General features: G+C 41.4%; 2 protein-coding genes and 1 non-coding gene across 5 annotated transcripts in view; all 3 read left to right on the forward strand.

The window, feature by feature from the left end:
* Positions 1-929: 929 nt before the first annotated feature.
* Positions 930-12,259, forward strand: psma3 (proteasome 20S subunit alpha 3). The gene is made up of 11 exons (XM_085441196.1): positions 930-1,035; positions 1,912-1,994; positions 2,198-2,321; positions 3,365-3,466; positions 5,622-5,695; positions 9,826-9,898; positions 9,985-10,050; positions 10,944-10,990; positions 11,221-11,288; positions 11,629-11,693; positions 12,089-12,259. Exons 1-11 carry the CDS (start codon positions 1,015-1,017, stop codon positions 12,131-12,133), a joined length of 768 nt encoding a protein of 255 aa, XP_085297322.1. The 5' UTR covers positions 930-1,014; the 3' UTR covers positions 12,134-12,259.
* On the forward strand, positions 11,395-11,474 carry LOC146685337 (small nucleolar RNA SNORD53/SNORD92). Its single transcript, XR_014916984.1, has one exon. It is a non-coding gene; the product is annotated as a small nucleolar RNA SNORD53/SNORD92 (small nucleolar RNA).
* A 2,094-nt stretch (positions 12,260-14,353) lies between the features above and the next one.
* Positions 14,354-26,998, forward strand: part of arid4a (AT-rich interactive domain 4A) — a 37,993-nt gene continuing 25,348 nt past the window's right edge. For 2 of the 3 annotated variants that reach the window (XM_085440613.1, XM_085440615.1), the window contains exons 1-8: positions 14,354-14,558; positions 15,510-15,562; positions 16,631-16,741; positions 20,332-20,397; positions 24,912-25,002; positions 25,620-25,699; positions 25,792-25,889; positions 25,985-26,117. In XM_085440613.1, the coding sequence (XP_085296739.1) occupies positions 15,557-15,562; positions 16,631-16,741; positions 20,332-20,397; positions 24,912-25,002; positions 25,620-25,699; positions 25,792-25,889; positions 25,985-26,117 (585 nt within the window). In that variant the 5' untranslated portion in view covers positions 14,354-14,558; positions 15,510-15,556. Of the gene's footprint in view, positions 14,559-15,020; positions 15,260-15,509; positions 15,563-16,630; positions 16,742-20,331; positions 20,398-24,911; positions 25,003-25,619; positions 25,700-25,791; positions 25,890-25,984; positions 26,118-26,998 lie in introns of those variants that run through there. The other variant, XM_085440614.1, reaches the window with a different exon arrangement.

The following is a 26,998-nucleotide window of genomic DNA, read 5'->3' on the forward strand; positions in this document are numbered from 1 at the left end:
CTTAATGAAAATAATGATCCAGTCAAATAAAACAATTTACTGCTTTTGAGAGCAGGCACCTAAAAACCCCGGCTCAAACAATCAAAATCCAGGGTCTATCTTGCCTGGTGAGGGACCAGACAAAAAGTAATTCAAAAGAGCCCTATCAGTAGAACAAAAAGGGAATAGTTCACCCTGCCCAGGATAGGGTTACCGCCCCATACTCCCGAAGCACCTCCCACAGGACACGGTCGAATGCCTTCTCCAAGTCCACAAACCACATGTAGACTGCACCAGCTTGTCATAGAAATCAGTGTTACATGAACTCAGCTGTTATTGCTTCAGCCCAATACAAGCCGAAAAATACAGACTTGGAATTTAGTCCAACTGCTGAACTTGCATTTGATAATTTTTCACTGAAACTCTTAATATGAGGTCCAAAGTCAAAGAGATTTGGTTGACAAAAACCAAAAGAAACTTATCAGAGCGATAGAAAGAACTTTAGGAATGGGCAAATTCCCAAACAATTCTTAAAAAGGATTAAAAAAAGACCAGAGAAGACTAGAATGAATGGATGGATGATTGTAGAGTTGTTTCTTTGAATAAGAAAATCCCCTTCACAGCATCTTATCTTATCTTATGGTTTACAAAGATTAGATGGTAAATAAAAATCTTCATCTGAGTTTGTTGTAATATAAGATAATCTTTTGCTAAAAAAAAATATTTAAAACCACGTACAATTTACTTAAATGTATTTAAAATCCTCCAGAAATGCTTACTTATTTATTTTCACTATTTCATCTTGAGTCTATGAATCACTACAGCGCCATGCCATATCTAGCTATCATCTGTCAGACATTTATTTTTTAAATACACCTAACCGTGGTGCTTTAAAAACTATATTTAATGTAACTTAAGCTTTTATTGTAAAAGGCTGTCACCGGAAGTTTGTGTGAAACGCGTGAGGAGGCACCGGAAGAGTGGTTTGAGAGCGCTTTATGGGACCTATGCATAGAATTTACAGTCGGTATTAAAATGAGCTCTATCGGGACTGGGGTGAGTGTTTCAGTACTTTTTGAGAAGAAGCTTTAACTTACGTACACTCGTACGTTTATCAGTCTGTCTTTAGTCCTGTTTTCCGGAAAATATTCTGCTTTTATAGTTCAAATTATGTTCATTCAGTTCAGTCTGCAGCTAGCTAGAGTGTTAGCCTGCTGAGTCACAATGAGGCCTGCTAACAGAAGCTAAACTGAAATTGAAAGTAGTTTAATTTAGTCCCGATTCAGGATTTTTTTGTCAATTTATCAATTTATAAGAATTAAAAAAGCTTTCTACTGTGGCGTTAATTATCCGTTTTATCACTGTAATTACAGGAATTCACGATATTTATGTGTTTAGATGTTAGCCTCCATCAAACTGGATTCAGAATGACTCAGAATTGCGTGCCAGCTAAATTCTCTCTATGAGAAGAGTAACTTTTTATCACTGGGGTTCATTTTATTTAACAAAGGCTTTCTAAAAAAACCAAAAAACTTTATCTTTTTAAAAACATAAACATTTACCTTGCTACTGTCAGATAACAGGGTACCAATGAGGTGTTTGGTGCACCTGAGGTGAAAGTGAATATAAGTAGTCCAGTTCACACAAAGAATGAAATATACTTTAGTTTCCTGAATTCTACCAACACACCAAGCTAAGTCTGGGTGTATTCCTCAGAGGGTTCAGGTATACAGTCCCTGAATATATTTTGCACATGTTTTGGCAGTTGGGCAAATGATTTTAGACTACAAGTCAGTCATCCCTCTTTTTTAATTAATTACAACTTTAAGGCCACATGAAAGTGTGAGTTTGATTATATACCTGTCCTTTCCAGCTACTAATATCAGTAGTTAGTTTAATATTGGAAGCTGCTATTTCTGTTTTGTCTTGCAGTATGACCTGTCGGCCTCAACCTTCTCTCCAGATGGTCGAGTGTTTCAGGTGGAGTATGCCATGAAGGCTGTAGAGAACAGCAGGTCAGTCTCTATGTTTTTAAACTAAAACCAGACCCCGCTGAATGTGATGTGGTGGGTAAATATGAAGAAAAAATTGTTTTTCTACAGTGTTGATAACCAACTGACTTCCTAACCCAGAGTGCTAATGGTGCTAATAATTCTGAATAGTTTCCAGACATGTCATGATCAAATTTTCAAGTATGTCTCCATGTTGTGATGTTCAGCACAGCCATTGGAATCCGCTGTAAGGATGGGGTGGTGTTCGGGGTGGAGAAGCTAGTCCTGTCTAAACTGTACGAGGAGGGCTCCAACAAACGCATCTTTAACATCGACAGACACATTGGCATGGTAACCACACAAGCCGTCAAAAACATTTCAGGTCTATTCAGTGTGCTACATAAATGTGTGCATCGGTGCGCAAAGAAAACTGTCTTCATGCTCATCTTTTTTTTGGATAGTGTCAAAAGCGACATTGCCTCATAGACCAGACTAAAAAGACAACCTTTGACACAAAGTGATAAGCTGTCAGCTGTCTTGGCTAACTTGGTGTCTGCAGCACCAGCTTGATGGTTTTTGCTGTGTGAGCGAGCAGCAGCTATATTCTTGCCTCGATATCAACCTTTGTTGTAGCGTTAATTATATCACGGGACATGCGTTGCTATGACAACGACCATGCACATTAGGTGGTAATTGATTGTAATGGAAAACCCGTTGATCTGAATCGTGGCAAGCCATGGTGAGTTGATTTGAGTAGTTAGTAGTGGAAAAGGTGCTGTAGAGGGTAGGACCCAAAGTTCGCCCAAAGCGTCACACTGCCTCTGCCAGCTTCCCTTTTTCCCGTAGTGTATGCTGGTGCCAGGTGTTCCCAGGGAAACCATGCAGACTATCCCAGCCAGCCACGTGGTGTAAAAGAACCGTGGTCCGGTTCTGATGCTCACATGCCCATGGCCGGCACTTTGAGCAGGGGATGTGCTCAGCATGTATCAGAACCAGCATGAACTGTTTCTGCAGTTTGAGCTACAATAGCTCGCTCTATCACAACTGGTCCAACTTCCTTGGACCAGTTGTGATAGATGGATAAATGGTGGAGCAGGTCATCTACTAATCTGAAGGTGGTTCGATCCCTAGCTGCTCCAGTCTGCGATCCAAATGATCTCTTGGATGTTGAAGATGCTGAACATACTGAAGCTTTCGATGAGACCGAAACGCTGTTTCTTCTGGCCCGCTCCATCCGCAGCTCACCGTCTCACTTAGAGATGTTTGTACCTGGAAATTGCAGGATATCACTTTCTGAAATGGTCACCACGTTCTGTTTGTGAAACATTTTATTTTGTGTGTTCACAGACTTATTGTGACATGAATATGTGTAAGTAAAGCTTCTCTCTCAACAGGCAGTAGCTGGCCTATTAGCTGATGCTCGCTCACTCGCTGAAGTTGCCAGAGAAGAAGCTTCTAACTTCAGATCAAACTATGGACACGACATTCCCCTGAAGGTAACGCATCAGCTTCCTGTTGTCTTTTGTTACCATTTTTTTTCTCTATGATCGGGTATTTTAATTTTGTATTGTCATTATAATAATAGTAAAATAAAGTGTTATTCATGAAATTCCAGCTGTAAAATAAACAGTAATTATATGTTACTAATAAAACAGGATCTTTGGAATCGTAGCTTATTCAGTTTGAAAGTAAGAAAATGTAAAAGGTCACAACAGCGATGGATAAACATTTCAAATGTTACACAATAAGCCGTATTCATATTTGTCTAGTTATTTTGGTAAAGCCACAGGGAGCCACTGAAGATGGGCAAAGAGTCACATGTGGCTCTGCAGCCAAATGTCTGAAACTCCAGGTTGTACAAGAAAAAAGTTAAAAACTGCTCCTCTGCTGTATCATGTGACATGCAGCTATGTTACTAGCATGGATGCTTGGAGGAACAGTGTATTTTCCATGGATCGATGTGTTAACCCTTTAGAGCCGATCGGAGCGGGCACGCTCTGTTATGCGTAACTATTTTTAAATCTCGGTAGCACTGCAACCACGTAAGCTAGCGAAAAAATTTTTTTTGCATATGAAACCGGAGGAGTTGTACTTACATCTGATGCCATCAGCTTGTCCTCGGTCACGGTTTTCTTCCACATATAGCTTTGCAAAAACTGCATAAAAAGCGCTTGCAGGAACAAAAACATAATATTCCAGAAACACGCTTTGCCGGTCCGATCAGCTGTTCATAACACTTCCTACGTTGGAATAGACGTCAGCGCGAACTTTTGCATTTCCGCCATTACCTGGCCGAAACCGGAAGTGACGTCATTTTCGCGGAAATGTAGTCTTTTTTGCGATCAGGGCCTCAGGGCCTATACTGCTCTTTTTAAAAGTTATCTTTGACTTTATGACTTTCTGTGTCGTTTCTGGGATGCTGAGGACTCATATTGCACTGCTGGAAATAGTTTATTTTGATGCATATGCTGCTTTTTTGCAAATTTGCAGTATAATATTTATTTTCGTTTTTCCTGCAATATATAAAAATTGGTGTATTTCAAAAATAAAACTATGAAGACACTCAAAATAAATTTCCTGTGGTGGGAAACTATTTTGTGCAACTTTTTTGTATTTACAGTTTTGAGGGATAAGTCTCTTAAATTTCTCTAACTACAAATATATGTTAAAAAATCAAAAACGATTTTCAATTTTTTTGTAGTTTATTGCACTTTTTTGCAATTTATGTAATTACTATGCACTTAATGAATACATATTATTAAAATCTGGGCTGTAATGGTTGTATTGATGTATAGCAACTTGAAATGCTCCCAAAAATGGCTCCACAGCATGTAAAAATATAATATAAGCTCTGGCGGACTTGGTTCTATGGTAGGTCTTAAAGGGTTAAACGGCCGTCCCTGGAAGCTTAAAAAGTCTTTGTCAGTTCTTCTGTATTCTAATGTTCTTGTTCTGTATTATAGCAACCACCTGAGGAAACACAGAATCAAACTTATAAATGCTCTGCCTCCAGATTGTTGTCAAGGACATGGACTTTGCAGTTGGGCAAAAACAGTTTTGTCCCCTAATAGCTACTGATCAGCTGAGCTAGGAAATCAGTGTTGAGGCATCGAATCACAGCAAGTAATAAGCGCGCACATGAGAGAAGCATAAATTAAAGTGAAACATATGTTCACACTTCACCAGGCAACACTTCCCTCCTATTGGCTAATAAGGTGAGCCACTTTGATTTGATTGGAGCCCCAGCTTCCTGTCCGTAGCTGACAGGAGTGGCATCTGGTGTGGGCTTGTGCTGCTTTAACTCATCTGCTGTAGTTGAATGTAGCTTGGTTGAAATGACCTTTTGGCATCAACGAGGTATTTTCACCCAGTGAACGTGTGTGAGACGAAGGAGCCCATTCAAATGTGCTACAAGTCTAACTTCCTCCTTTTTAAGCTGCTATTAGGGACTTTGCCTTTGCATACATGGTATCATTTGTTCTTAGTATAGTAGCAGGATTTCTTATAATGCCTCTCGTCTAAAACAGCTGGTCAATTAGTTGATCGATCATATAAAATCATTTTAGCAAATACCATGTGCTTGTTTGTGTCTGGGGCCACAGAAGGGGGATCTGAATGGTTTTAATCTAATAGTATTTCCTCTCCTTGCAGCACCTCTCAGACAGAGTGGCCATGTATGTCCATGCCTATACGTTGTACAGCGCTGTGAGGCCGTTTGGCTGCAGGTGAGTTTCAGTAATTATGTTAACATTATGAAAACATGAAGCAGAGCTGCCGTCACGTTTTCTATTCCTTCAGCGTTTTCAAATAAACCCTGAGCTTCTGTCTGACTCCTCCTTCGTGTTGAGCCGGAGTCATTTTGTCTAAAAGACGCTTCAGTCTCCTCATTCACACAATCACATCAGATAGCATTAAAGTTGAGCTTGGTACCATTTATGTCGCGACTCGCTCCTGAGCTTTGCTGTCATCCTACGGCTCCTGATTAAACCCTCTTACTAGAAAAGACCGCTGATGCTCCTTTTCATATTGGATCCTTCTAATGTTAGAGCCGTCATCAGTCAAACTTCATTTACAGCTCAGGTGACATAAAGTATTGTACAAATATTATAATAATAATTATCATATGTATTATTTTGAAAATGATCCAAATGTACTACACACATCACAGCGATGACTGACTGAGGTACGTACCCGGTGGGGGAGGGGGGGGAGAACTTCTGTGATATCACTTCCTGTTGACTGTCAGACTCCGGCTGTGTCCCAATTCAGGGTCTGCACGCTTGAAGTACGCGGCGCACTACGTACGGTGCGTACTATACCGTAAGTACGAGAAGTGCAGAAGTGAGAGGCTTGTGAAATGGGACTAGCCTTCGTCGCGCTGTTCAGGTTGCCTAGCAACCATGATACTAACAGCTGGAAACGTTTCATACAGCTTTGTGTGACAGAAATGAAGGAGAAAAATGTTTTGTTGGTCATGACATCACTGTGATTAGTTGAGTGTCTGAGGCTGAGACCACGAGACTGTAAAACATGATTGTTGGGCTTCATTTCTGTACTGAACAGTCATTCAAGATGAGCTAGTAAACAACAATTAGCTGATGTTGTTCATGAGACTAAAGTCATCTCACTGTGGTAATGGAATATAATATGGCCAATATTATATGTATTGTCAGATTATCATTATTTATATATCACAGCAGTGAGCTTGAACTCTGTGTCAAAGATTCAAGTTGCATTTATTTATATTTCCTGTCACCTTAAATCTTCACTCAAAGACAAGTATCTGTGACAGTGTGTATACAGATGTGTTATATATAAGAGGCAAATATTATTCTTTTAATATGTTGTCATTACTAAATTTGGCTCAATGCTTACATATATGTGTAAAAAGCAAATGTAGGAGCTGTGATAACTGTTTCTGATAGAATGAAGAGTCGACTGATATATGAAAAATTCCTTTATTGGGTGAGAAAATCAGACCATGTCATAACTGCTGTAAGTCACACAGAATAGACATCAGAGCCTTAAACAGGCTGACGTCTGCTAAATGGGTCAAACTGGGCAGAAAGTCTACAAACACATAACATCCTTATAGAATATGATGTAACACTATAGATCAACTTAGCTCAGAATATATAAAGCATATAAACAATTACAGCAATATGATGCAACAAACACAGCAGCTACTGATCCAAAATACTCAAAGCTTCATAGAACTGAAACCAACATTTATTTTAGCTCCATTCTGCTGCTGATACAGACTTTAGGTTTCTGAACATTAAACTTGTTGCTGCCTTTCATAGTGTGTAACTTGAAGGCCCTGAGTACTTTCTCCCACACTGGAAACACTGGGAGGATAACGTTATTTGAACATTACCTAATAAAACTGATTCAGGACAGACAATTAGTTATTTTAAACTTTTCTAGCAGTCCTTCACAAACAGGGAACAGTCTGTCTATTCTCTCCATCTGTCAGCTGCTGCTGGCTCTTCCTCCTCCTCTTCCTCACACACTGCTGAGTTTGTCCTGGTGGATCATCAGGGCTGCAAAGCCTCACAGATGATGTGCAGCAGTGGGTCCCTCAGTCTGTCCTCACTCTGGACACTTGCAGTCGTCACACATGGAAATCAAATGTGTGATAAGCTGCAGGATTCAAACACAAGTGTAACTTATAAATACATGTTCATACTTTTATTCCACAATCAGAGAGAAAGAAACAGAGAGCGAGTGCAGGACAGACAGACAGGTGACAGTCTCAGGTGTACACACTGCTACACAACAGCACCAGAGAAGCAGGATTTAGTGTTTGTGTTATTACGAGTGTAAACAAGAAGAGTTCCAGATGGTGCAGTGGACACATGTGTGACTGCTGTGATTAAAGCATCTTTCTTTCAGCTTAACGAGTGAACCGTCAGCTCGTTCAAACACACGTTAAAGTCCGTTTGGCTCGACACCACCGAACAGAGGCAGCAATATAACACAGCTCACATTAACAGTGCAGTGGATCCTGCTTGTGCCGTGATGTTCAGGACTGCAAACCGAGCAGCATCACTGACTTTCAGCTTGTTGTGTTTGTGGATATATGACTGACTTTAATCATCCACAAAATCATCACAATCTCTGTAAGATTAAGGTCGACTATCTAACGGCGTATATTTAAAGGCTTTAAAACCAAGTAAACGCTGAAAGTACAAACATCACTAATGTCACATAACTTTGCCGACATGTGGCCAACAGTAATGTTTTAATGTTCCTCATTATTAAACATTTGCACATAAATAAGTGACATCATATTCAGTACTTACTTTTGACAGTTCACTCTTCGGCCACTCTGCTTCTGCCGTATTTTGCGGCAAAATTATCCACACCCACCGCCGCGCTATGAATTGTGGGATATATGGGACCACGAAGCGTGCACCGGACCACGCTTGATATTTGGGGAAATCGACGGCGCATTTGAAGTACACTTTGAATTGGGACAGCCGTCGTCGTGTGGCGGTGACGTAATCGCACTCAAAATGCGTACTTCAAGCGTGCAGACCCTGAATTGGGACACAGCCTCCCTTTGCTGTATTTACCTTAAACTCAGGGACACGCCCACAAATACACAACTTTCATGTGCTAAATGGAAAAACTTATTTAGGCCTGACAGATTCTAAGTTGTAATTGTTCAGCTCTGTGTTCCTTTCATTGTCAAAGATCAAAGTCATGATGTGTTCAGGACCACAGCTCAGTGTTGTGTTCAGAGTAAACAATCAGTGTTGTCATGTTAGTGTTGTGCTGCGTACAGTTAGTTGGTTACCTGTGTGGATGTGCATGTCAATAAAAGACGAGGATTGTGACAGAGAGAGCCTCTCCTTGTGGAAATGTATGTTTTCCTCATGTGAAGGATTCTCTCATTCTTAAGTGCATCTTTGAGAGTCGAGAGAATTTCTCCAGGCCATCAGGGTGAGGAAGCATATAGGCGGAGCAGCATATAGGCGGAGCAGCATATAGGCGGAGCAGCATATAGGCGGAGCAGCATATAGTTGACACACAAGCCTTTATCAAACAGTTGGAGGTCATTTAAACACAACTTGCTCCAGAAATGGATTTTCTTATTTTTTCCTTTGGTGTTTATTCATCTAAGTCGGGGGTCTCAAACTTAAATGATTGGTCGTCTCCTTCTGGACAGACACGTGGCAGCACCTCTGCTGTCATTGTGTTTGTCTGTAACAGAATCAAAGTGCAGACATAAGTGTACACGTTAGTGTGCGACTCTGTCATTAACATTTTAACATTGCACACAACAACAAACAAATCTAACACAGTTTGTCACTTCAAGGGACAAACTGTGTTCGATTTCTTCACGTCAATATACAGGCTGCAAGTGGCCCCGGGGCCACGACTTTGAGAGCCCTGGTCCCAGTTGTTCTGGTGTCTTACCTACGTTTGGATGTATGTTCGATTGAGATGCCTTCTCTTGAATATGTGGATGTTCACATTGTAATGGTTAAAGCAACAAAATATCCATTTTAAAAACTCTAATGCAGTTAGGGTAATCACAGGGTTACCCCAAAATGTATAAAGGATTCATGTTTTATGTGGGAGGTATTTTTGTCGTTGTTGTAAACATCAGCCAACCAAAAGAAAAGACTTTCTGACATTTAAAAAAATAAAAAAATCTCAGGTCACCTCTTGAATTTGAGTTTGAATGAAGTGGACAGGAAGTTGTAGGTTCAGGAACATAATAAATGAAATGTTGTAGTTTTTCTTATTTATTAGTATTATTATTAATCACGGTCCCTCCTTCACTCTAGGAGCACAGTAATAAATCGATGCCTTCATGAGTGTGTTCTGGTTGTTGCTCTTTCAGTTTCATCCTTGGCTCATACGACAAAGACGACGGTTCCCAGCTCTACATGGTCGACCCGTCCGGCATCTCATACGTGAGTTTGCTCTCACATCTGTATATGGTGGGAACCCAGGTTGGTTAAAGCAGCAGTAACAACACTGTGTGTGTGTTTGTGCGCAGGGTTACTGGGGATGTGCCATCGGAAAGGCAAAACAAGCTGCCAAGACTGAGATTGAAAAACTGCAGGTGAGTCTGAACCTGCAACATTCACATGAGTTTTCTGTTTGCACTCTTATTCTAGATCCAGTTCTTCATCTGTCAAATAACCACGACTTTAGCTTTCGCACTAACAAATCTTTAATAAGATAATGAAGACGTGTCACCTTAACACATGTGAGCTGGTGGCGTCAGTGTCTGTAAAGCAGCTGATCCTGACCTCAACTGTGACTCAGGTTAAAACAAAGTCAAAAGGTTCAATTTAATAATGTTTGAGGTTCACGTAAAAACAGTTTCGAGTAGTTTCAAGATGTGATTTTGATATTGACCTTTTTAACCGCAGCCGTAAAAGGCTGTTGAGGTATGTGTCGAGTGACCTCGAGCTCAAGGTCAGGGTGAGAACGCCAAACAAAATCTCAAACAGGTTTGAATCCCGGTGACTGTCACTGCAAGGTCAGAGGTCAGCTTTTCTGAAATCACCTGGGATTTTCACATTTCTTCCATAGCTGCATCTACTGGGAGCTGAAGCGCAGCACTGGCACCACCAGTATATTTAAAAAAGAAAGAAAGAAAGAAAAGTTTTTCTGGCATCTTTTTTTTTGACACATTTTCCAACATAATTATTAAAGAAATGTCTATTTTCAACCTTTTCTTTACAATTCTGAGATCTGCATATTTTGATTGCTTATTTTTTCTTTTAAAATGTAAAACATTCTCTGCACATACGTCACTGACATTTTAGGAATGTTTAAAGGCATTTTTACACGTTTAGTTAAAAAAACATTTTCAGTTACGTTTCTGATATTTCTGGGACATTTGTGTTGTAAAAGAAAAAATCAGATTAATAGTTAATGAATTAGTTTCCTAATCCAGATCAGTGTGTCTGATACTATCTTTGCTTGTTCCCTCTGTGTGTGTCTCAGATGAAGGACATGACATGCAGAGAACTGGTTAAAGAGGTCGCCAAAATGTGAGTGAGCAACTTCCAAACTCATTTTTTCTGAACTGCTGAACTGTGTCACCTGTAAGAGAGGTGTGTGTGTGCGTGTGTGTGTGCGTGTGCAGAAAAGGGGAACTGAAACTCCCATGTCCTGTAGTGCAGAAAAATTGCAAGTGAACTGTGTAAAGTGCAAGTCTAAAGTACATTGCACACGTGGTGTACCTGTCTTCCTAAAGTGTGTTGTATTTTGATGTTTGCAGAATCTACATTGTTCACGATGAGGTTAAGGATAAGGCTTTTGAGCTGGAGCTCAGCTGGGTTGGAGAAGGTAAGAACCATCAGTGCTCTGCTTCTTGTCCACTCGTTTGTCTGTCTCTACTTTTAGTGTGAAGCTTCTAGATTTAACAGTGATGTCAGCTGACGCCTTCATCATGTAGGGATGATGACAATCCAGAAGGTTTCGCTCACTGGACTGAGTTCCTGTGATGTCACTGCCTCTTGGCTGTCTGACCAATCCATGAGCTGCACGCGGCCTCATTAAGCTAATGAGACAAATAAAGAAGCATAACATGCAGAATAATGTTGAGCTTTAAGACAAGCTGGAAAAAGACTCCAAGTAATTCTTCATTAGTGCTGTGGTTGCCATGGTGACATGTGTTCTCTTACAGTCACAAATGGACGACACGAGTTGGTACCCAAAGATGTCAGAGAGGAAGCAGAAAAATATGCCAAGGTGGGTGAAAATCCTTTGTAGCAGATAGACGATCCAACACAAACAGATGTGACCACTGTGACGCTGCTCTGATGTCACCCGTTGGCGTCTGGCCACAAACGTCTCGGACGGCTGGATCTCACAGCAGATATTAGATGTCAGACTGTGGAGGGCTTCGTTTTAACCATTGTGAACATCTAACAGTACAGACCAAAACAGTTCTTTGGACGGAGGTAGAGACACGCCGTGAGCTTGTACCTAATAACGTGTGAATGTGTAAGGGTCGACTCTTGGAACCAGCCTTCATTTTTACGACTTTGATATTTGTGTCTGCCTTGAGTAGAGAACGTATTTCCATAGTTGTTCTACTTCATGTGGTGGGCAGTGCATTCAGGTGACTGCTTTTTGTGTTTCAGGATTCTCTGGAAGAAGAGGACGACTCGGATGAAGACAACATGTAAACTCATCCTCTGCTGACGGGCGCATCTGTTTCTTTTGTTGGTTTTATAGTTCATAAACTTTCACATCTGTTGTCTTGTATTTGGTTTGAATTTCAGCTTTAAAAATAAAAGTTGAATGAAAGTTCACACTACTTTTTTTGGGAGAGTGTTGATAAACAGTGATTATAAATCTGTTGTGACTTGGAGAGAACCCAGAGGTTTGTACAATGTGCAAAAAAACATTAGGGATGAGAAACTGTTTAAACTAAAAACTGATCTTTGTCAAAGTATTTTATCCAAACAATCTCAAAAGCACTGAAACTTTAATTCCACCTTTCAAATATACTTTTTTGCTGCGGAACAAACAGTTTTCAGTGTTTCAGTCAGCTGATTGGTTAAATAAACACAACAACAATGGAAAACAAACTTGTTTGCATGCAGAGCTCCAACCACATGAATACTACTAACTAGTGGTTTTATAGTAGGTTTATACACAGTGGCGGTCCTAGCCTGTTTGGCGCCCTGGGCGAACACTCCCTCTAGAAATCCCCCAACTCGAGGATCACCACAACTTAACCTAACAGACCTTAGTTCACAGATTCTCTTTGTCTAAGGCGCATTTCTGGGATTTCACACAACCCAGGATTCAAATCATGAATACATAATGGGCTTGGATTTACAACATTATAAATGAAATGTGCTCTATTTGGAAGCAGCCGGCCCCTCCCCTTTCGACGGCTTGTGTGAGACTTTAAATCATCAAACTGTAAATTTTAAATTGTTATTGATCCTTTACTCCTGGTCCTAAACTGTATATTTATTTTCTTACTCTTCTTATATATATTGTTTGTTTACTTGCACTGCTGTAACTGCAGCCTCGTCGTCTCGTCTCTCTACATACTGGACTGTCTGTAGCGGAGATGACAATAAAGTTTACTTTGACTTCAGCAGCGAGCAGGCGCACCGAGGGCTCTCGCGCTCACTTTTCGTGTACAGAATTTCGAAAAAACATCGGTGCAAATTATAAAGTTAGGTTATAAAGTCTGTATCATGATGTCTGGTGTTTTCGTGTTTGTTGTTTTGTTTTTATTTTGTTTTATTTTGCGAGTTGGTTATTAGCTGCTGCTCCAGCCAGAGAATCCCCCGCCGCCCCGCCCTCTCCTCTCTGTGCCGCAAACGGAGGGCGCCCTTACTCCCAGCAAATGGGCGATAGAAAACCGATCGGTGCCTGTGCCATTCCCAGTATGCGCTGGCTGACGTCGGGGCAGCAGGAGTACATGCATTTTTTTTTTGCCGAGGCCCGTGATGCCGCCCCGGGCAACCGCCCGTGTCGCACGTATCTAAAACCGCTACTGTTTATACCAGACCTCCATCACAAAGTGAGGTCATTTTGAACAAAAAGATTTCACTTTCTAAACTAATGAAAAATTAATGCAAAATACGATTAGCAGGTCAAATGAGATGTTTTAATGTGTTTGGGGTGTTTTTAACAATAAATAATATCAAACTGTTTCGTATTTATGCGTGTTTGTTGTTTGGTGGCCTATGATTTGGTGTAGTTGGACCTATGACAGCGTCACTTTCTCTGTGACCACCACGACATGATCGTGCTGTCTTCCTGTGGCGTCGGTACGCCAAACAAACGCCTACCGTTTTGTCTTTGCAGCTCATCTATCCGGTAAAGCTGTAGAGCGTGGTTCATACAGCGAACCAAATCACATTTAATAAAGTGTGCACTGTATGTTCTCAAGTCATGAGTTACCAGCGAATTAGGAAGGGGCAGGAGACGGCCTCTTTGATTTCCGCGTACATGTGAAAACACTGCATATAACAACAGGGCACGTAAGTACGTCATAAAGCGCCTTTTCCCGGTTGTTTCGATTCGCTGTCACCGGCAATACAAAGCGGTCACAAACCAGCGCCCGCTGCTTGTGGTTATGTAAAAATCCGTATAAACTTTATATCTGACACAATCGTGCGTGTTATTTTTCTGGTCAGCCCAGTCGACAAACAAGTAGTATGAACTGTGAATTGAATATGGTGCTCAGAAATCCAGCACGGGAAGGCTTCCTGTTATATCGCTACAGACGAGGAAGACCGCTCCGCCAATAGAGACGCGCTACAGCCAGGAGCAAAGCGTGGACGGCCAATTGTGATCGCCGTGCGTATTTTTTTCTATTGAACTCGCTTCTGATTACACCACTGGCCAGCAGGTGCCGTCATTTCCCTAGTGGCGCCGCGTTTGTATCAGCCCATAGCGATACCGCGTGAAGACTGTCCTATTGAAAATGAGAAATCGATCCACCAATCAAATTTCTGTGTTGCGACCACTGCTGTCACCGCAGCCAATCGTGTTCTCAGGAAACGGAGCTTGAGGCTCAACAGCTTGTTGTTCGTATATTGCTTTGCAGCCCGAGCGAGAGGGGAAGCTGCTGTGTCCGTGAATGTAAGTATAAAACCTTCATATTTTGCCTAGAACAAAGCTAAAACTTTGAACAGTTTAAACTGTCGGTAGGCCGAGGGCAGCTGGACGTCAGCGGAGAGACCGGGAGATGTCCGTTTGCTCGCTATTCGTCGGAGCTGTCTGAATTGAATGGCAGTCGGGTTGTTTTTGCACTGAAGAAATGTGAAGCTCCGGCGCCTTTGTGGAGCAACCGTTTATTAAATAAATAAATCTACAGCAGTTCTCGTTACGTCTAGTGTCACTGATTCACACTGTTTAGTAAAACTTACTTTGACCTCGTAACCAAGTGGGACCTAGAGTTGACTCTAGCTATGCTGCTCATTTGCTAGCGGACCGTTTAAATCTCCGTAACTAGCTAGTTGAGTCGCTAGTTAGCCAACTAGCTAGACGTAGCTACGAAGCGAAGAGCAGCTTGTCCCGTTCGCCCGCTGTTTGGACTTCGTTCGCCTTGGCATTCGGTTGTGTGGTAGCAGCTGGTCGCTAGCAAGCGGATTTGGTGTGGATGTGATACAGTTAGCCCAGCTAGCTGACATGGCAAGCTGTGATGGCGACGTGACTCACAGGGGCTGGGAGCGGAGCGGGAAGAGGCGCCCCTCTCCGGCCCCGCTCACGCACCGTGCCCATCACCGAGCTACCACCGACGCTTCTTCAAACCGGGGACCCGGTGTTCACTGGAAGTAAAGGTTACTAGCTACATTTTTGCGAGCTGTTTGGGCCACATATTTGAACTGATACGAGTAGGCAGATTTGAGGGGAGGGAGGGAGTGGGTTGACCGAGCTAGAAAAGAATGCCTGAGCTAACACAAGTGAGTGGCTAGTCGGTTAGCTTAGCATGATTTTCAAACTGGACTGGTCTGTTTGACTCTTTATGCCCTGTTTGTCCTCAGTGCCACCGCAAGCTTTAACCTCATCTGTCGGCTCATTATCTTTCAGCGATCCCAAATCTTTCGAGCTGGACTCCCTCAAATAGCCGAGAAGAAATGAAGGTGAGTGTTTGACCTGCGACACAAACTGAAGATGGTGTTCTCGGTCTAAGCACCATGTCTGAACCCTACTCAGAGACCCAGATGGAACCAGACACAGATGACTTAAACTGTGCTTTTCCAGTTCCGACTCATGTGTCGGTTTATCGTTTTTACATGCACATCTGTGCTGTTATAGTGATGAGCCAAATGTTTATAGTCCTAAGCAGGTTTCAGACAATTGCTGTACAATGTAAACACATTTCCACTGATTTGTTAGAGACAGTGTTGTAATTAAAGTTAGGACTGTGTGTCAGATGTAAATAAAAACAGAAGACAGTGATTTGCAAATAATTTAAAGACCCTTTTTTAATATTCCAAAGACCACTCATCCCTTTGAGTTTTTTTTGGTGGGGGATTTGTTTGGGGTTTTTTTAACCTAAACATATGATTGATTTAAATCAGATGCAACAACATTATTATTCCTGTAAAACTGCGTGATAAAGGGTCAGGAGCTATGACAAGTAGCACTATATAATTAGCTGTTTGGTGACCGGCTGCATGTTTAGACAGACTGAAACACCTAATTAGTACATGTCTTATTCTGGTTTTTAGATTGATTAGCTTGATTAGCTGTTATTGCCATTAATAAAAAGCTAATTACTTTCACTCACATTATGTATCTGGTAGGAAAGTTATCTGATGTTTGGGGTTCTTGGAAGAAACATTTCTGAACCAAACTGATTACATCAAGAGTTAGATGAAGAGTGTCAACACAACTGAGACAAAATGAACATGTAGGCAGCAGCTGATGTTTAGAAAAAGGTAAGCTGGTAAGGGTCGAGATGAGAAACCACTTCACACAAATAGTCAGTAAACAGGATGATCATGTAAACAGGTACGTCAGTAATCAGTTTTTAAAGGATCCATTTCCCTAAAACTGGAATTAGACCAAGGACTCGTGGATGTGCTCTCCAGGCTTTTGACAAATGACAGACTGACAAAGTGAAACCATCACACAAACTTCACAAATGCAACTCAAAACAGTCTTGAGAGCTGCTGCTTATGTGTATGTTTGTATTGGCATTTCAGGTAGCAGACGAGCCTGCCTACCTGACAGTGGGGACTGATGTCAGTGCCAAGTACAGAGGAGCCTTCTGTGAGGCCAAGATCAAGACTGTTAAGCGCATGGTGAAAGTCAAGGTAAGATTAGCAGAAGTTTCATCCTCATGAGCATCAGGATTTCCAGAGGACCACAGTCTGGTCTGTCAGTGTTTCCCGCTTAATATCATTGGGTCACTGTGATTTCTGACCCTGAGTACATGTCAGACACAAATGGGATGGACTGATTTTTCAAAGGAATAGTTTTTAATTAATTAAGCTTTCAATTCTGCTTAACAGTGGCCTACTTACCACAGTTCCTTCAAAACCTGGATATGAATCTAGTCCTGTGTTGTGAATGTGTTCCACTACTTACTTCATGGTAAACAACGTGTCCCATACCTCTGTGAAGATATTAGATCGCAGCCTTTCAGTATTGGGGATGCCCCGATTTGGCCAACGACCAAAACAACTTTTTAATGTTTTGTTTCTGTTGTAAGGCCTTTTCCCTGTCATTGTGTCGTTTAAGTAATTAATCAGAGCTTAAGAAGTGTACGACAGCTTCCAGTATTAAACATCATCTGGTTGACAGCAGTCACCAGGCTGACTGTTGCCACCAGCTGTGTGAGTCTCAGTATACCTGGACACCTGCTGATGTAAAGTTTGTTTAGATGTAACACATTAAAGCCATAAACTGAATGTAGACGGTGGATATAACCAGCAGTTTATAAAAGTGGAGCAAATGCAGAATTTATTTATATCCGCTTTAGTTGTGGTGACATCACAGTGGCTGTGCCCACGTCTTTTATACAGCACAGTTACTGCTGACTAAAGTAACTTTGCTCTTCCCCTATAGCAAATACTGCAACAGTGTGCTGGTATGTCTCTCGCACACTGTGCCACAACAAACCCACAAGTCTTGTAGGTAGGGATGGGGATTGATAAGAAGAAATTCAGATTCTGTTATTGCTTTGATTGCTTATAGACGAGGTGGCAAAAGTACAGACATTCTGTACTCGAGTAGAAGTACAGATACTAGTGTTAAAAAATATTCTAGTAAAAGTGGAAGTACTGATTAAAAGTACAGGCTCTGAAAGGTAAGAAAGTAAAGAGTAGGTCTCTGGAGGACGTTTTGTGCAAAGCTAACTGAGCTATGTGCCTTAATGCAGTGATAAAATATTAGAAGATGAATACAAACTGTTAGTCTCATTTTTAATCTGGTTTTACTCTGCTTCAATCAGAAGAAAAAGAAGAAAAATAGATATATTTTTTTATTTTTGTGTCCTACATTGCAGAGGGTGACTTTGCTCCTGTGTAAGAAAATGAGCACAGTCAGTTGTTAAAGTGGGATTCAGCAGGTGGGGGAACCCTAAACTCGCCTGTAGTGGCTCAGTGTGGGAATCGCAGTCATTTCTATTGAGATCTCCTGTAGATGTTCTGCAGGCTGTGATCAGCTGATCTGGGCTACTGCTGCTCTGGGGTTTACTGCTCTTTGTGGATGTACACACCTATATCTGTGAAGTACAGCAGCTGCACCTTTAGCGATAGCGAGATGCTGAAGTGCTCACTGACATCTGCAGTTGCTCAGGTTCTGCCAACCAAAAAGAAAAACACCGGCCAACTTGATTTCCTGACTGTGTTACACATCATCAGGTTTCATGTGACATCCCCTGGAGATTAGTATGGGAACGGGACCGCCTTTCATGCGTTACTGTTTAGGCTCAAATCAGCTTGATGGCATGCAGTGACGTGAATAATAACTCTCTGCAAATTCATTAAACCTAAAGTAACGAGCCTGTTCTACAAATATCTGTAGAAAGTACAGATACTTGTTTAAAAATGCAGGAAGTGAAAGTAAGAAGTTGTCTGAAAAATAAACCTTTCATTTGTGCAAAGTAACTGCCTGCTGTGAGGTCAAATGTTTGACTGTTGGAGGCGTTTCCCCTCGTTTTTGTGATCGGTGTAGGGGTGATTACTGACAAAACAGTTCTCGATTCCCGTCCCTGTTTGTGAATGTCACACACAACTCACTCACATGTGCTTATTTGTTAAACCTAAAAGGTAACATGGCAACTGCTAGTTTTTATTTTGGAGCCAGGATGATCATTGACAGCAGCTCCTGGAGTTTATTCTAACATTACACCAGGATTTCTAGCAGTGTATTACTTGAACATCAGCCTGTTGGGGCTGCACACCAGGGCTTTTATTTACTTTACAACGAGGCTGCAGCCATTCATTTAGGAAGTTGTCTTATTAACTCGCTGCTTAACTATTTCATTCAAATGTGGCAGATGTTTTACTCGTTAGGCTTATATCGACCCACTTTTTTGCATGCAGGCCAAGTCTTTCATCTGGAGGTTAAACATCCCATAATGCGTCTGTGACTGTCACCTAAGAGATCTGAGTTTGCAGAAGACAGCCAGCTGTGGGTGTCCTATCATCAGAGGACATGTCCAGCTTAAACAGTTAACACATTGATGTAATAATAGAAATCATTAAGTGATGCTCTATATTAGGGAAATGGCAAGAATGTTATGTTGCCCAAAAAACCTTTGTCAGTTATTAACATGAACTAAGTACTAACTGCTGATCGTAGCAAAGTTAGAAGCAGAGTTCTCTACAAGAACTTGTTCCACGTACACCTATAAGAACCCGTTCTCCGTTCCCGTCCTTGAGCTGAGAAAGTCGCTGTTGCTGCCGACTGTCTCACCCTGGACAGCACCTGTTCAAAGCCGTGACCTCTGGCATCAGGTGCATCCAGGCCGTCAGAACACTGAGGGCTAACGTAGGTGAATGGACCTGGTGAGCTTCATTCACCAGGCCCTACCTGCAAAATCCCTGTGTGACATCCAGTATGATGTCCTTACAATGCTCCTGTATGTGACATTACATCACAGTGCAAAACACTAGCATATCGTGGCTCAGTATTCAGTATCACTCACAGTCCATGGCTACCAACAAATGTAATATCCTTTTATCCTTTTAGCAGAACTGTATTTTTATATTTGTTACTTTACTATTTTCTGTATTTTCTTACATTTGCGATATTATTATATTTGCTAGTTTATTGTGTAGAGTGAAAACATGTAACAATGCATTCATTGTGGTCTGCTGAAATGCAAGGACGGCAACAATAAAGGAGTCTTTACTTTTACTCACTGCACACCAAAAACCATGTCGCAGCCGCTGGCTAGTTGTGCACCTCTTGACTTTTGTAGCCTGGTGCATGCACCGCCACCACCACAGCCCGGTTGAGGACACGAGTGTGTGACCGTGTCAGTTTTATTGCCCTTTAATGATGTTCCAGTACAGAAGTTAAAAGATGTATAGATGTGAAGTTGCACCAGTTTGAAAACTTGACTCTGTGGAAAAAAACTTTGCTAAAAAACACTCAGCAAAGTTTTCAGTTCTCTTCCTATGTCAATGCTGACTTGACGATATTGCCTGAGTGGTGACGCCTATAGACAGTTTGTTTGTTTTTGGTGTATTTGTTAAATCTTCCTGTTATTCAAACATCTGTGCACGTGCTCCAGTTTCAGATTTCTTGTTAGGGACATAAAGAACAGGGTGCTTCAGCTCATCTTATCCTGGTTTATTTATTTTTAACATTTAGGGGGAAAGTCTTGTGACATCATTGTTTCTTCATCTCTGTTCAGAAATCATCAGTATTCTTTGTCTTTCTGTGTCTTCAGGTGACTCTTAAAGGTGAAAGTACTTCCCAGGTAGTGCAAGACGACCAGGTCAAAGGATCTCTGAGGGTAAGATGATCATGATCTTTATTGCTACTGGTAATTTTGACTTTTCAGATTTGCTTAAGTCCTCTTTAACTTAATGTTCACAATTAAACCACACAGATTAAATGTAAAGCTACCTGATTACTGTCGTGCAGACGGCCATGGGCTAAAATGTGTGGTGGCAGCAGTATGATCTAATTCAATATTAGCCTAATACTGACCCAGAAAGCTGGATCAGATGGATCAGATATCAACAGTGAGCCAGGGGAAAAAAAAGATTCCTCGATGTCAGGACATAATGAAAAACAATCAGACCAGGGGTCTCAAACTCGCGGCCCGGGGGCCACTTGCGGCCTGTATATTGATGTGGAGAAATCGAATGCACTTTGGCTCTTGAAGTGACTTTTTCCTAAAACTGCATTTTAAGAAATATTTGTGGGTGTTTTCTTGTTGGTTTGTTTTTGTACTACTTGAGCACTAAGGTGATGCTCCGGTGAGATGACCCACATGCCATTTAAGTTTGAATCCCCTGATCTAGACCTGATGGGTCTTAAAATTATGCTAATGAAACCTCAGATGACTAACAACATGATATTTTATACTGTGTCAATATTTAACAAAGACTAAGTCAGAATACAGAATACACTAGTGTGTGTGTGGAAAATCTCAGCCCATGATTGAATGGTGGTGCAGTGGTTAGCACTGTTGCCTCAGCATAAAAGCTCATGGGTCATAACAATAAAGTCGACCAAATCTTTTTAATGTCAGGTTAAATGAGTGGTAACTGAGAGCCGCAGTTGCTGTGAGGAAGCAGGGATTGGTACAGTTTGGCCTGTAAGGCAGGGTTCAAAGGTCAATGCCATACTCTGTGCCCTGTAGCTGTAAATAAACATTGCTTAGTGGATCAGATAGCAGTGCAACCTTCTGGTAGTTTGGCTAACGCGAACACAGTCAGAGGATGGCGGGAGCGAGAAGGACTGCAGTACTGTTTTTGCCCACTAGGTTGGTGTGTCCCAATAGCTCTCATGAAAACTGTGGATTACAGTGTACGGGAGGATTCAAGGACACCTTAATCAAAAAATGCTTTATTAAAAAAAGTTTTAAGCCTAATCTCAAAAGTAAAAAGGCTGTCAAATCCAAAGTGGTTCCACCAAAGCGGGCCCCGAAGGCTCTGCCTACCCTTCCACTTTTAAATACTCTAGGAACCACAAACAAGCCTGCAGTCTGAAAGCAAAGTGCCAGTCTGAGATCTGGCTATCATAGATATAGATGGTCCATGGATAGTTGAAGCTGGGTGTCATGCATAGCAATGAAGTGCATCCTGTGCCTTTAAATGATACAGTCTACATGAAGCATCTATAATGTAAACAGAAAGGGTCCTAGCACGGAACCGTGTAGAGCTACATTGGTAACCTGGTAAAGTAATGGTTTAATTTAGGGCTGCAACGATTCATCGAGTAATTCTATTATAAAAAGTCCTCGACGCAACTTCTTTGCTTTGATGCTTGGTTTAACACACGGCCCTGTAGCGCACAGATATATTAAACGATGGAAGTGGTTTCACTCACATTTGCAACTAAAAACAGATCTGCTATAGAAATGCATTTAGGAGCAGCGAGTAAAAGGTTTCACAACAGCTTTTCAACAAGAAGACTGACAGCACACAGCAGCAGGGATGGTTACGCTCGTAAGTTTAACATGGAGCCGGAGTTGTTTTCACACACTGTAAAGAGCAAAGGTGCAGTTACTGTGGTGCTGAGTGAAAGGAAACATGTCTCTAGTGTCCAAAAGAGCAGCACTGTTCCTGTGATCACTATTAAAATCTGGGCAAAAGTGGCAGTCCTTCATCAAAGCACCTAATCAACAAACTCTGACATGCAGAGGAAAGAAACCTGCTCCATCCACCAGCCTTTTATTACACAGCGAAAGAATCAGTAGTAAGCCTCCAGAAATAGTATTAAATTATGCAGATGAACTGTTAACTTATTCTGATACTTATTCACTTGAACTCTTAACCCTCTGGGCGTCAGGGTATAACTGCTGTTTTTGGCTACTTTGGATTTTACTTCTTTATTTGACTGTTAAAACTGTTTACCTCGCCTTGTTTGGTATCACTCTTCAGCCTCACGTGTCTGAATTTAGTTGTTTCATTCTGACATTATTAACACACTTGATCTAAAACCAGAAAAAAAACCTAAGAGTGAAAAGTTGTAATTTTCTTTCACTGTAAAAACCACAGACATGGTTAACCAATCACTTTCATAACTTTTACATTTTCTATTTGCATTTAGTTTTAAAAAACTGTGCACATTTTTTTTTTAAATAACCATTTAATACAATTTACAGAACAATCAGGTGTTCTGCATCAAATAGGAGACCACACAAATGATTTGTGCTGCTCCAAAAAATGTCTGTCCACTATAAGACAGAGGAGCACATCACAGCCTGATACCTGCAGGCGTGAAGGTGTGTCGCTCCTGTTTTCCACCTGGAGGCTGTGTTTACACTGCAGTCTGCCTTTGGCAGAGTCCTCATTGTTTCTGACACACAAAACAACCACACTACACACTAACTATACAGTTCAAGCACCATAAACATCACAAATCTCTCGCATCAAAACTCTTTCTCTCGCTTGCTTGCGCTCTCTTGCCGCCGTCACTCCCAAAACTTCCCCCTTTTGCTAAAATTTCAGTCTGACTGAAGTCATCACTCGGATGAGTGACGAGACGTGTATCCCAGTGAAAACGTCAAAGTTGAAACAGAATCAACTTTTTGGGTTAAATGAATAATATGACTACTAGGAGTGGCAGTAGTTCGGGTAGTAGAGCAGGTCGCCTACCAATCGATAGGCTGGTGGTTCGACCCGTCTGCTGCAGTCTGCATGCCGTATATCCTTGGGCGAGATACCCATACTTCGGAGTATGAATGTTTGCAAATGTTGCGTAGAAGGCACAGAAAAAAGTGGTGTGAATGAGGCAGGTTGTGTACTCTTTTCAGAATAGAAAAGCATGAGTCCATTTACCAACTGGTAAATGTCCAAGGAGCACAGTGCAGCTCTAAGGAGAATTGTGATTAACACCAGTTGGAAAGATGTCTTGGAGCCATTTCTCAACAACTGCAGATTCCAAGATGATCCGCTCAAACAGCTGCACATACGTACACGTTTTTCACCACTTTCACAAGGTCCCGAAGAAAACCCACGACGATAGGAAATTGGTAGGATTTTTAAGAACAAGCAAATCTCAAGCCTGCCATGAACTATAATCTGCTGGAACAGCAGAGAGACTTTTTCATCACCACTGACTGAGAACCAGTCTGCCACGACATGTGCAGCTGCAGCCGTCTCAGATACACATCAGAGCTTCTGGAATGGCCTCTCCATGCCCCAACATCAGCCCTATTTCCGAACTACACAATAAACCCAGTTGGTTTCCTCACAGAGTCCATTACAGGAAATATCCAACTGAAACGAACTCTTTCTGCCAGCGGTCAAGTATTAGCCAGACTATCCCAGAGGTTTCATGGCTACCAAAAGCATCTGGTGGAGATCCAGCTCACTGAAATAAAACTCGAGCACCCAGTTCTTGTTTTTTCTAAAATAACAAATATTTCAGACTCAGTTTGTTCACATGAATAGGGAGTCTTTTTCATGTGTTAAGGACACAAAGATGTAGATAATCTCTAAATTCCTGCTTCCACATTCAGACAAACCTGACTTGTCCCAAAAATCTTAATAAGGTGATGTGCACGATACTGTTCCACAGTGTTTTGTCCTGGCTCTCCTATCACCTCCAACATGGCTGCACTTCACCTGAACCTAGTTCTGACAAAAGGTTCTTCCTGTTAAGAGGTTTTCCTTCCCACTGTTGCCAATCGCTGACTCAAAGGGAGTCGTTTGATTGTTGGAGTTTTCTCTGTATTATTGTGCAGTCTCCACCTTATAGAATAAAGTGTCTTGAGGCAACTGCTGTTGTGATTTGGATCTATTTAAATTGAAATAAAGATGTATATGGTACCGTCATTCCAACCTGGAAACCAGTTTAAGAAATCATGAAAAGCCCCAAATTACTATGATATTCATGCCTGTGACAGGTTTTTATAGTTCTTGTGTATTTTCTTGGTTTATAAGAAGCAGTAGACCTGAAGTGTTAGTTCAGTCGTGTTCAAGCATCCTGACAGTATACTGGTCCAGAAGGTGGAGGATGCTGATTTCATTAAACTGACTGTGGCTCTGGAGTGCTTTATGAATAATACGTTTGTTTGTTTTTAAAGAAAATCATCTTGTCTTCAGTTGCCATTGATTAAATTTTTGGGGGAATCTAGCTGAGTGCCTCTTTTCCTGTGGAGAAATGTATAGCCTGCCCTGTCGCAGTTTGTCTGAAACAACCATCGTAATAAATGAAAATATCCCGCCATGTGTAGAAAGTGTCCTTGTGAGCCCTGATGACTTGAAATAAACACAGTCAAACTGCTGATAAAGGAGCTGTTGTTGTTGTTGTTGTAGTCTAAGGGCTGAATTTGGTTTTTCTGTGCTTCAGGTGGGCTCCACAGTGGAGGTGAAGACCAGTGAAGGTATATGCAGTGAAGCTGTCATCAGTAAGCTGACCGATGCCAGCCTCTACACTGTGGGTGAGTCTGGTGCTTCCTCATGTTTCTCACACATCAACATTTAACAAAGGGTTCATAGGTTGCCACAACATGAATCTGTTACGTTATCAAAGCAGTGCAGACACACAGTGATCTAAGGTCTGGATTATATTTCAGAACTAGTTCTAATCTTATCCACAGGGATTATAATCTTTATAAGCAGCTATGTTACTTCAAAGTGCTGCTGCCATGGTGACTTAAGTTTTCTAGTGTTACAGGGTTTTTATAAACAGAGTGAGTTCACTGCCAGTCTGAGCACAGGAGAACATCTGTCTTTATTCATCATATAATAATTCTTAGTATCTGCAGTATTACAGCAACAAAGCTACAGAGTAAGCTCTGTCAGCAGCTTTACCAGTTGTACTGTTGAGCTGAACACTCAGGTATCTGTAGTCTCCCAGCTGCTTGTGAATCGAATGCAAACTGTAGACATTTGACGTTACATGTCAAACATGCCTGTTGCCTGTCCTCTGTCAGACTGGGTGGATGTTAACGAGCGCTGGATTCCAAGTTGAAATGAGGCTGGATCAGCTTAGTGTGAACATTGAAAGTGGTGGTGTCGAGTAGGTTTACAAACTGTGTGTGTGCGTTTCTTTCAGTGTTTGACGACGGCGATGAGAAGACTCTCCGTCGAACGTCTCTCTGTCTGAAGGGAGAGAGGCATTTTGCAGAGAGTGAGGTGAGTCCTCCCAGGATAGGATCACTTTGCCAAGGTCTTGATAACCCTAAAAACACCTGAATGTATTTGATGCTCTCAACACTGTCTCGCAGACTCTGGATCAGCTGCCGTTGACGAACCCAGAACATTTTGGCACTCCAGTCATCGGCAAGAAGTCAAACCGCGGTGGACGGCGTTCTTCTCAGGCTGTGTGAGTGTTGATGTGCCTTCTCCCTCTGGACATGTTAAATGGTTTTTATGAAACCAGCTGCAGAGCAAGTTCTGATTTTTGCGTTTGTGTCTCAGGGCCGATGAAGACAATGAGTCTTCATCTAGTGAAGATGACGATGAGGACAGGAGGCGGCTAAATGACGAGCTGCTGGGACAAGTCTGCAGCATTGAAAACGAAGAAGAGTCGAGCACCTGGTTCTTGGCTCTGGTAAACTGACACAGTTACTGTATAAAGTGGGGGTGGTGCTATAACTACCTCATGTATGTGATGACTAACCACTGCAGGTGAAACATCCACGTTACCTTGTTGAAGTGGGGAAAAGGACTGTTTAGTTGCTGTCAGAAGGTCAGCTGAGATGTGATTAAGTGTTTAAAGACAGGATTATCGAACAGCACAAGAATAGAGTAGATTACATGATGGACTGTGAAGATTTAGACTGTCCACACAGTAAGTTAGACTGAAGGTTTTATTACTTTGTCCGTTATTTAAAATGTTCATTGTTCTCGTTTAATCTTATTTCTTCCTCTTTGGCCACAAAGTGAGCTTTTTTGCCCTCTCAGCACATCTTCATTTTTATTGGAAATGTCATGCTTTTTTTCCAACCCTGACAAAATATTAGGAATATTGTTAAATGTATTACAGTCGTATATAAAGCCACAAATCAGTGTGCTCTTAATAATAAACAGAACAAAGAATCAAGAAACAAGAAAAAAGCAAATCACAATCGGCTAAATAATTTCTTAAGTTTATTATGTCTAAAGTGTAATAAACTGCAACACATTAGCATCACCACATGTGAAATATAGATTGTTGTTAAATCTTTTGCATGTCTTTCACATAAAACAAATATCAGTTCTTGGAAAATACTGGCAAACCTGTTTTAAAGTGGATGTGAAACACTTACTGTGTGAAGGCTAACTTAAACCACGGAGCTCTGCGCTGTAACACTTTCTCTGTGGCTGGATTTAAGAAAGAAGTGCTTAAAGTTTTAAAACATGTTTAGCACCATCTTCTGTCAGTACGAAACGTGACATCACTGGATTGGTTGGTTGGTTGCCGTCTATACAGGGTGGGCCATTTATATGGAT

The sequence above is a fragment of the Copadichromis virginalis genome, linkage group LG19, assembly GCF_057382275.1.
Source record: "Copadichromis virginalis isolate Kocher_CV1m ecotype Utaka linkage group LG19, C_Virginalis_male_GT1.1, whole genome shotgun sequence".
NCBI classification, from domain to species: Eukaryota; Metazoa; Chordata; class Actinopteri; order Cichliformes; family Cichlidae; genus Copadichromis; species Copadichromis virginalis.

What these genes read in the sequence shown, in the direction of transcription:
- psma3 (XM_085441196.1), top strand. Translation starts at nt 1,015, where the DNA reads ATGAGCTCTATCGGGACTGGG. An exon ending in ACCCGTCCGGCATCTCATAC is followed by an intron (nt 9,899 to 9,984) that starts GTGAGTTTGCTC and finishes GTTTGTGCGCAG; the next exon opens with GGTTACTGGGGATGTGCCAT. An exon ending in AAGCAGAAAAATATGCCAAG is followed by an intron (nt 11,694 to 12,088) that starts GTGGGTGAAAAT and finishes TTTGTGTTTCAG; the next exon opens with GATTCTCTGGAAGAAGAGGA.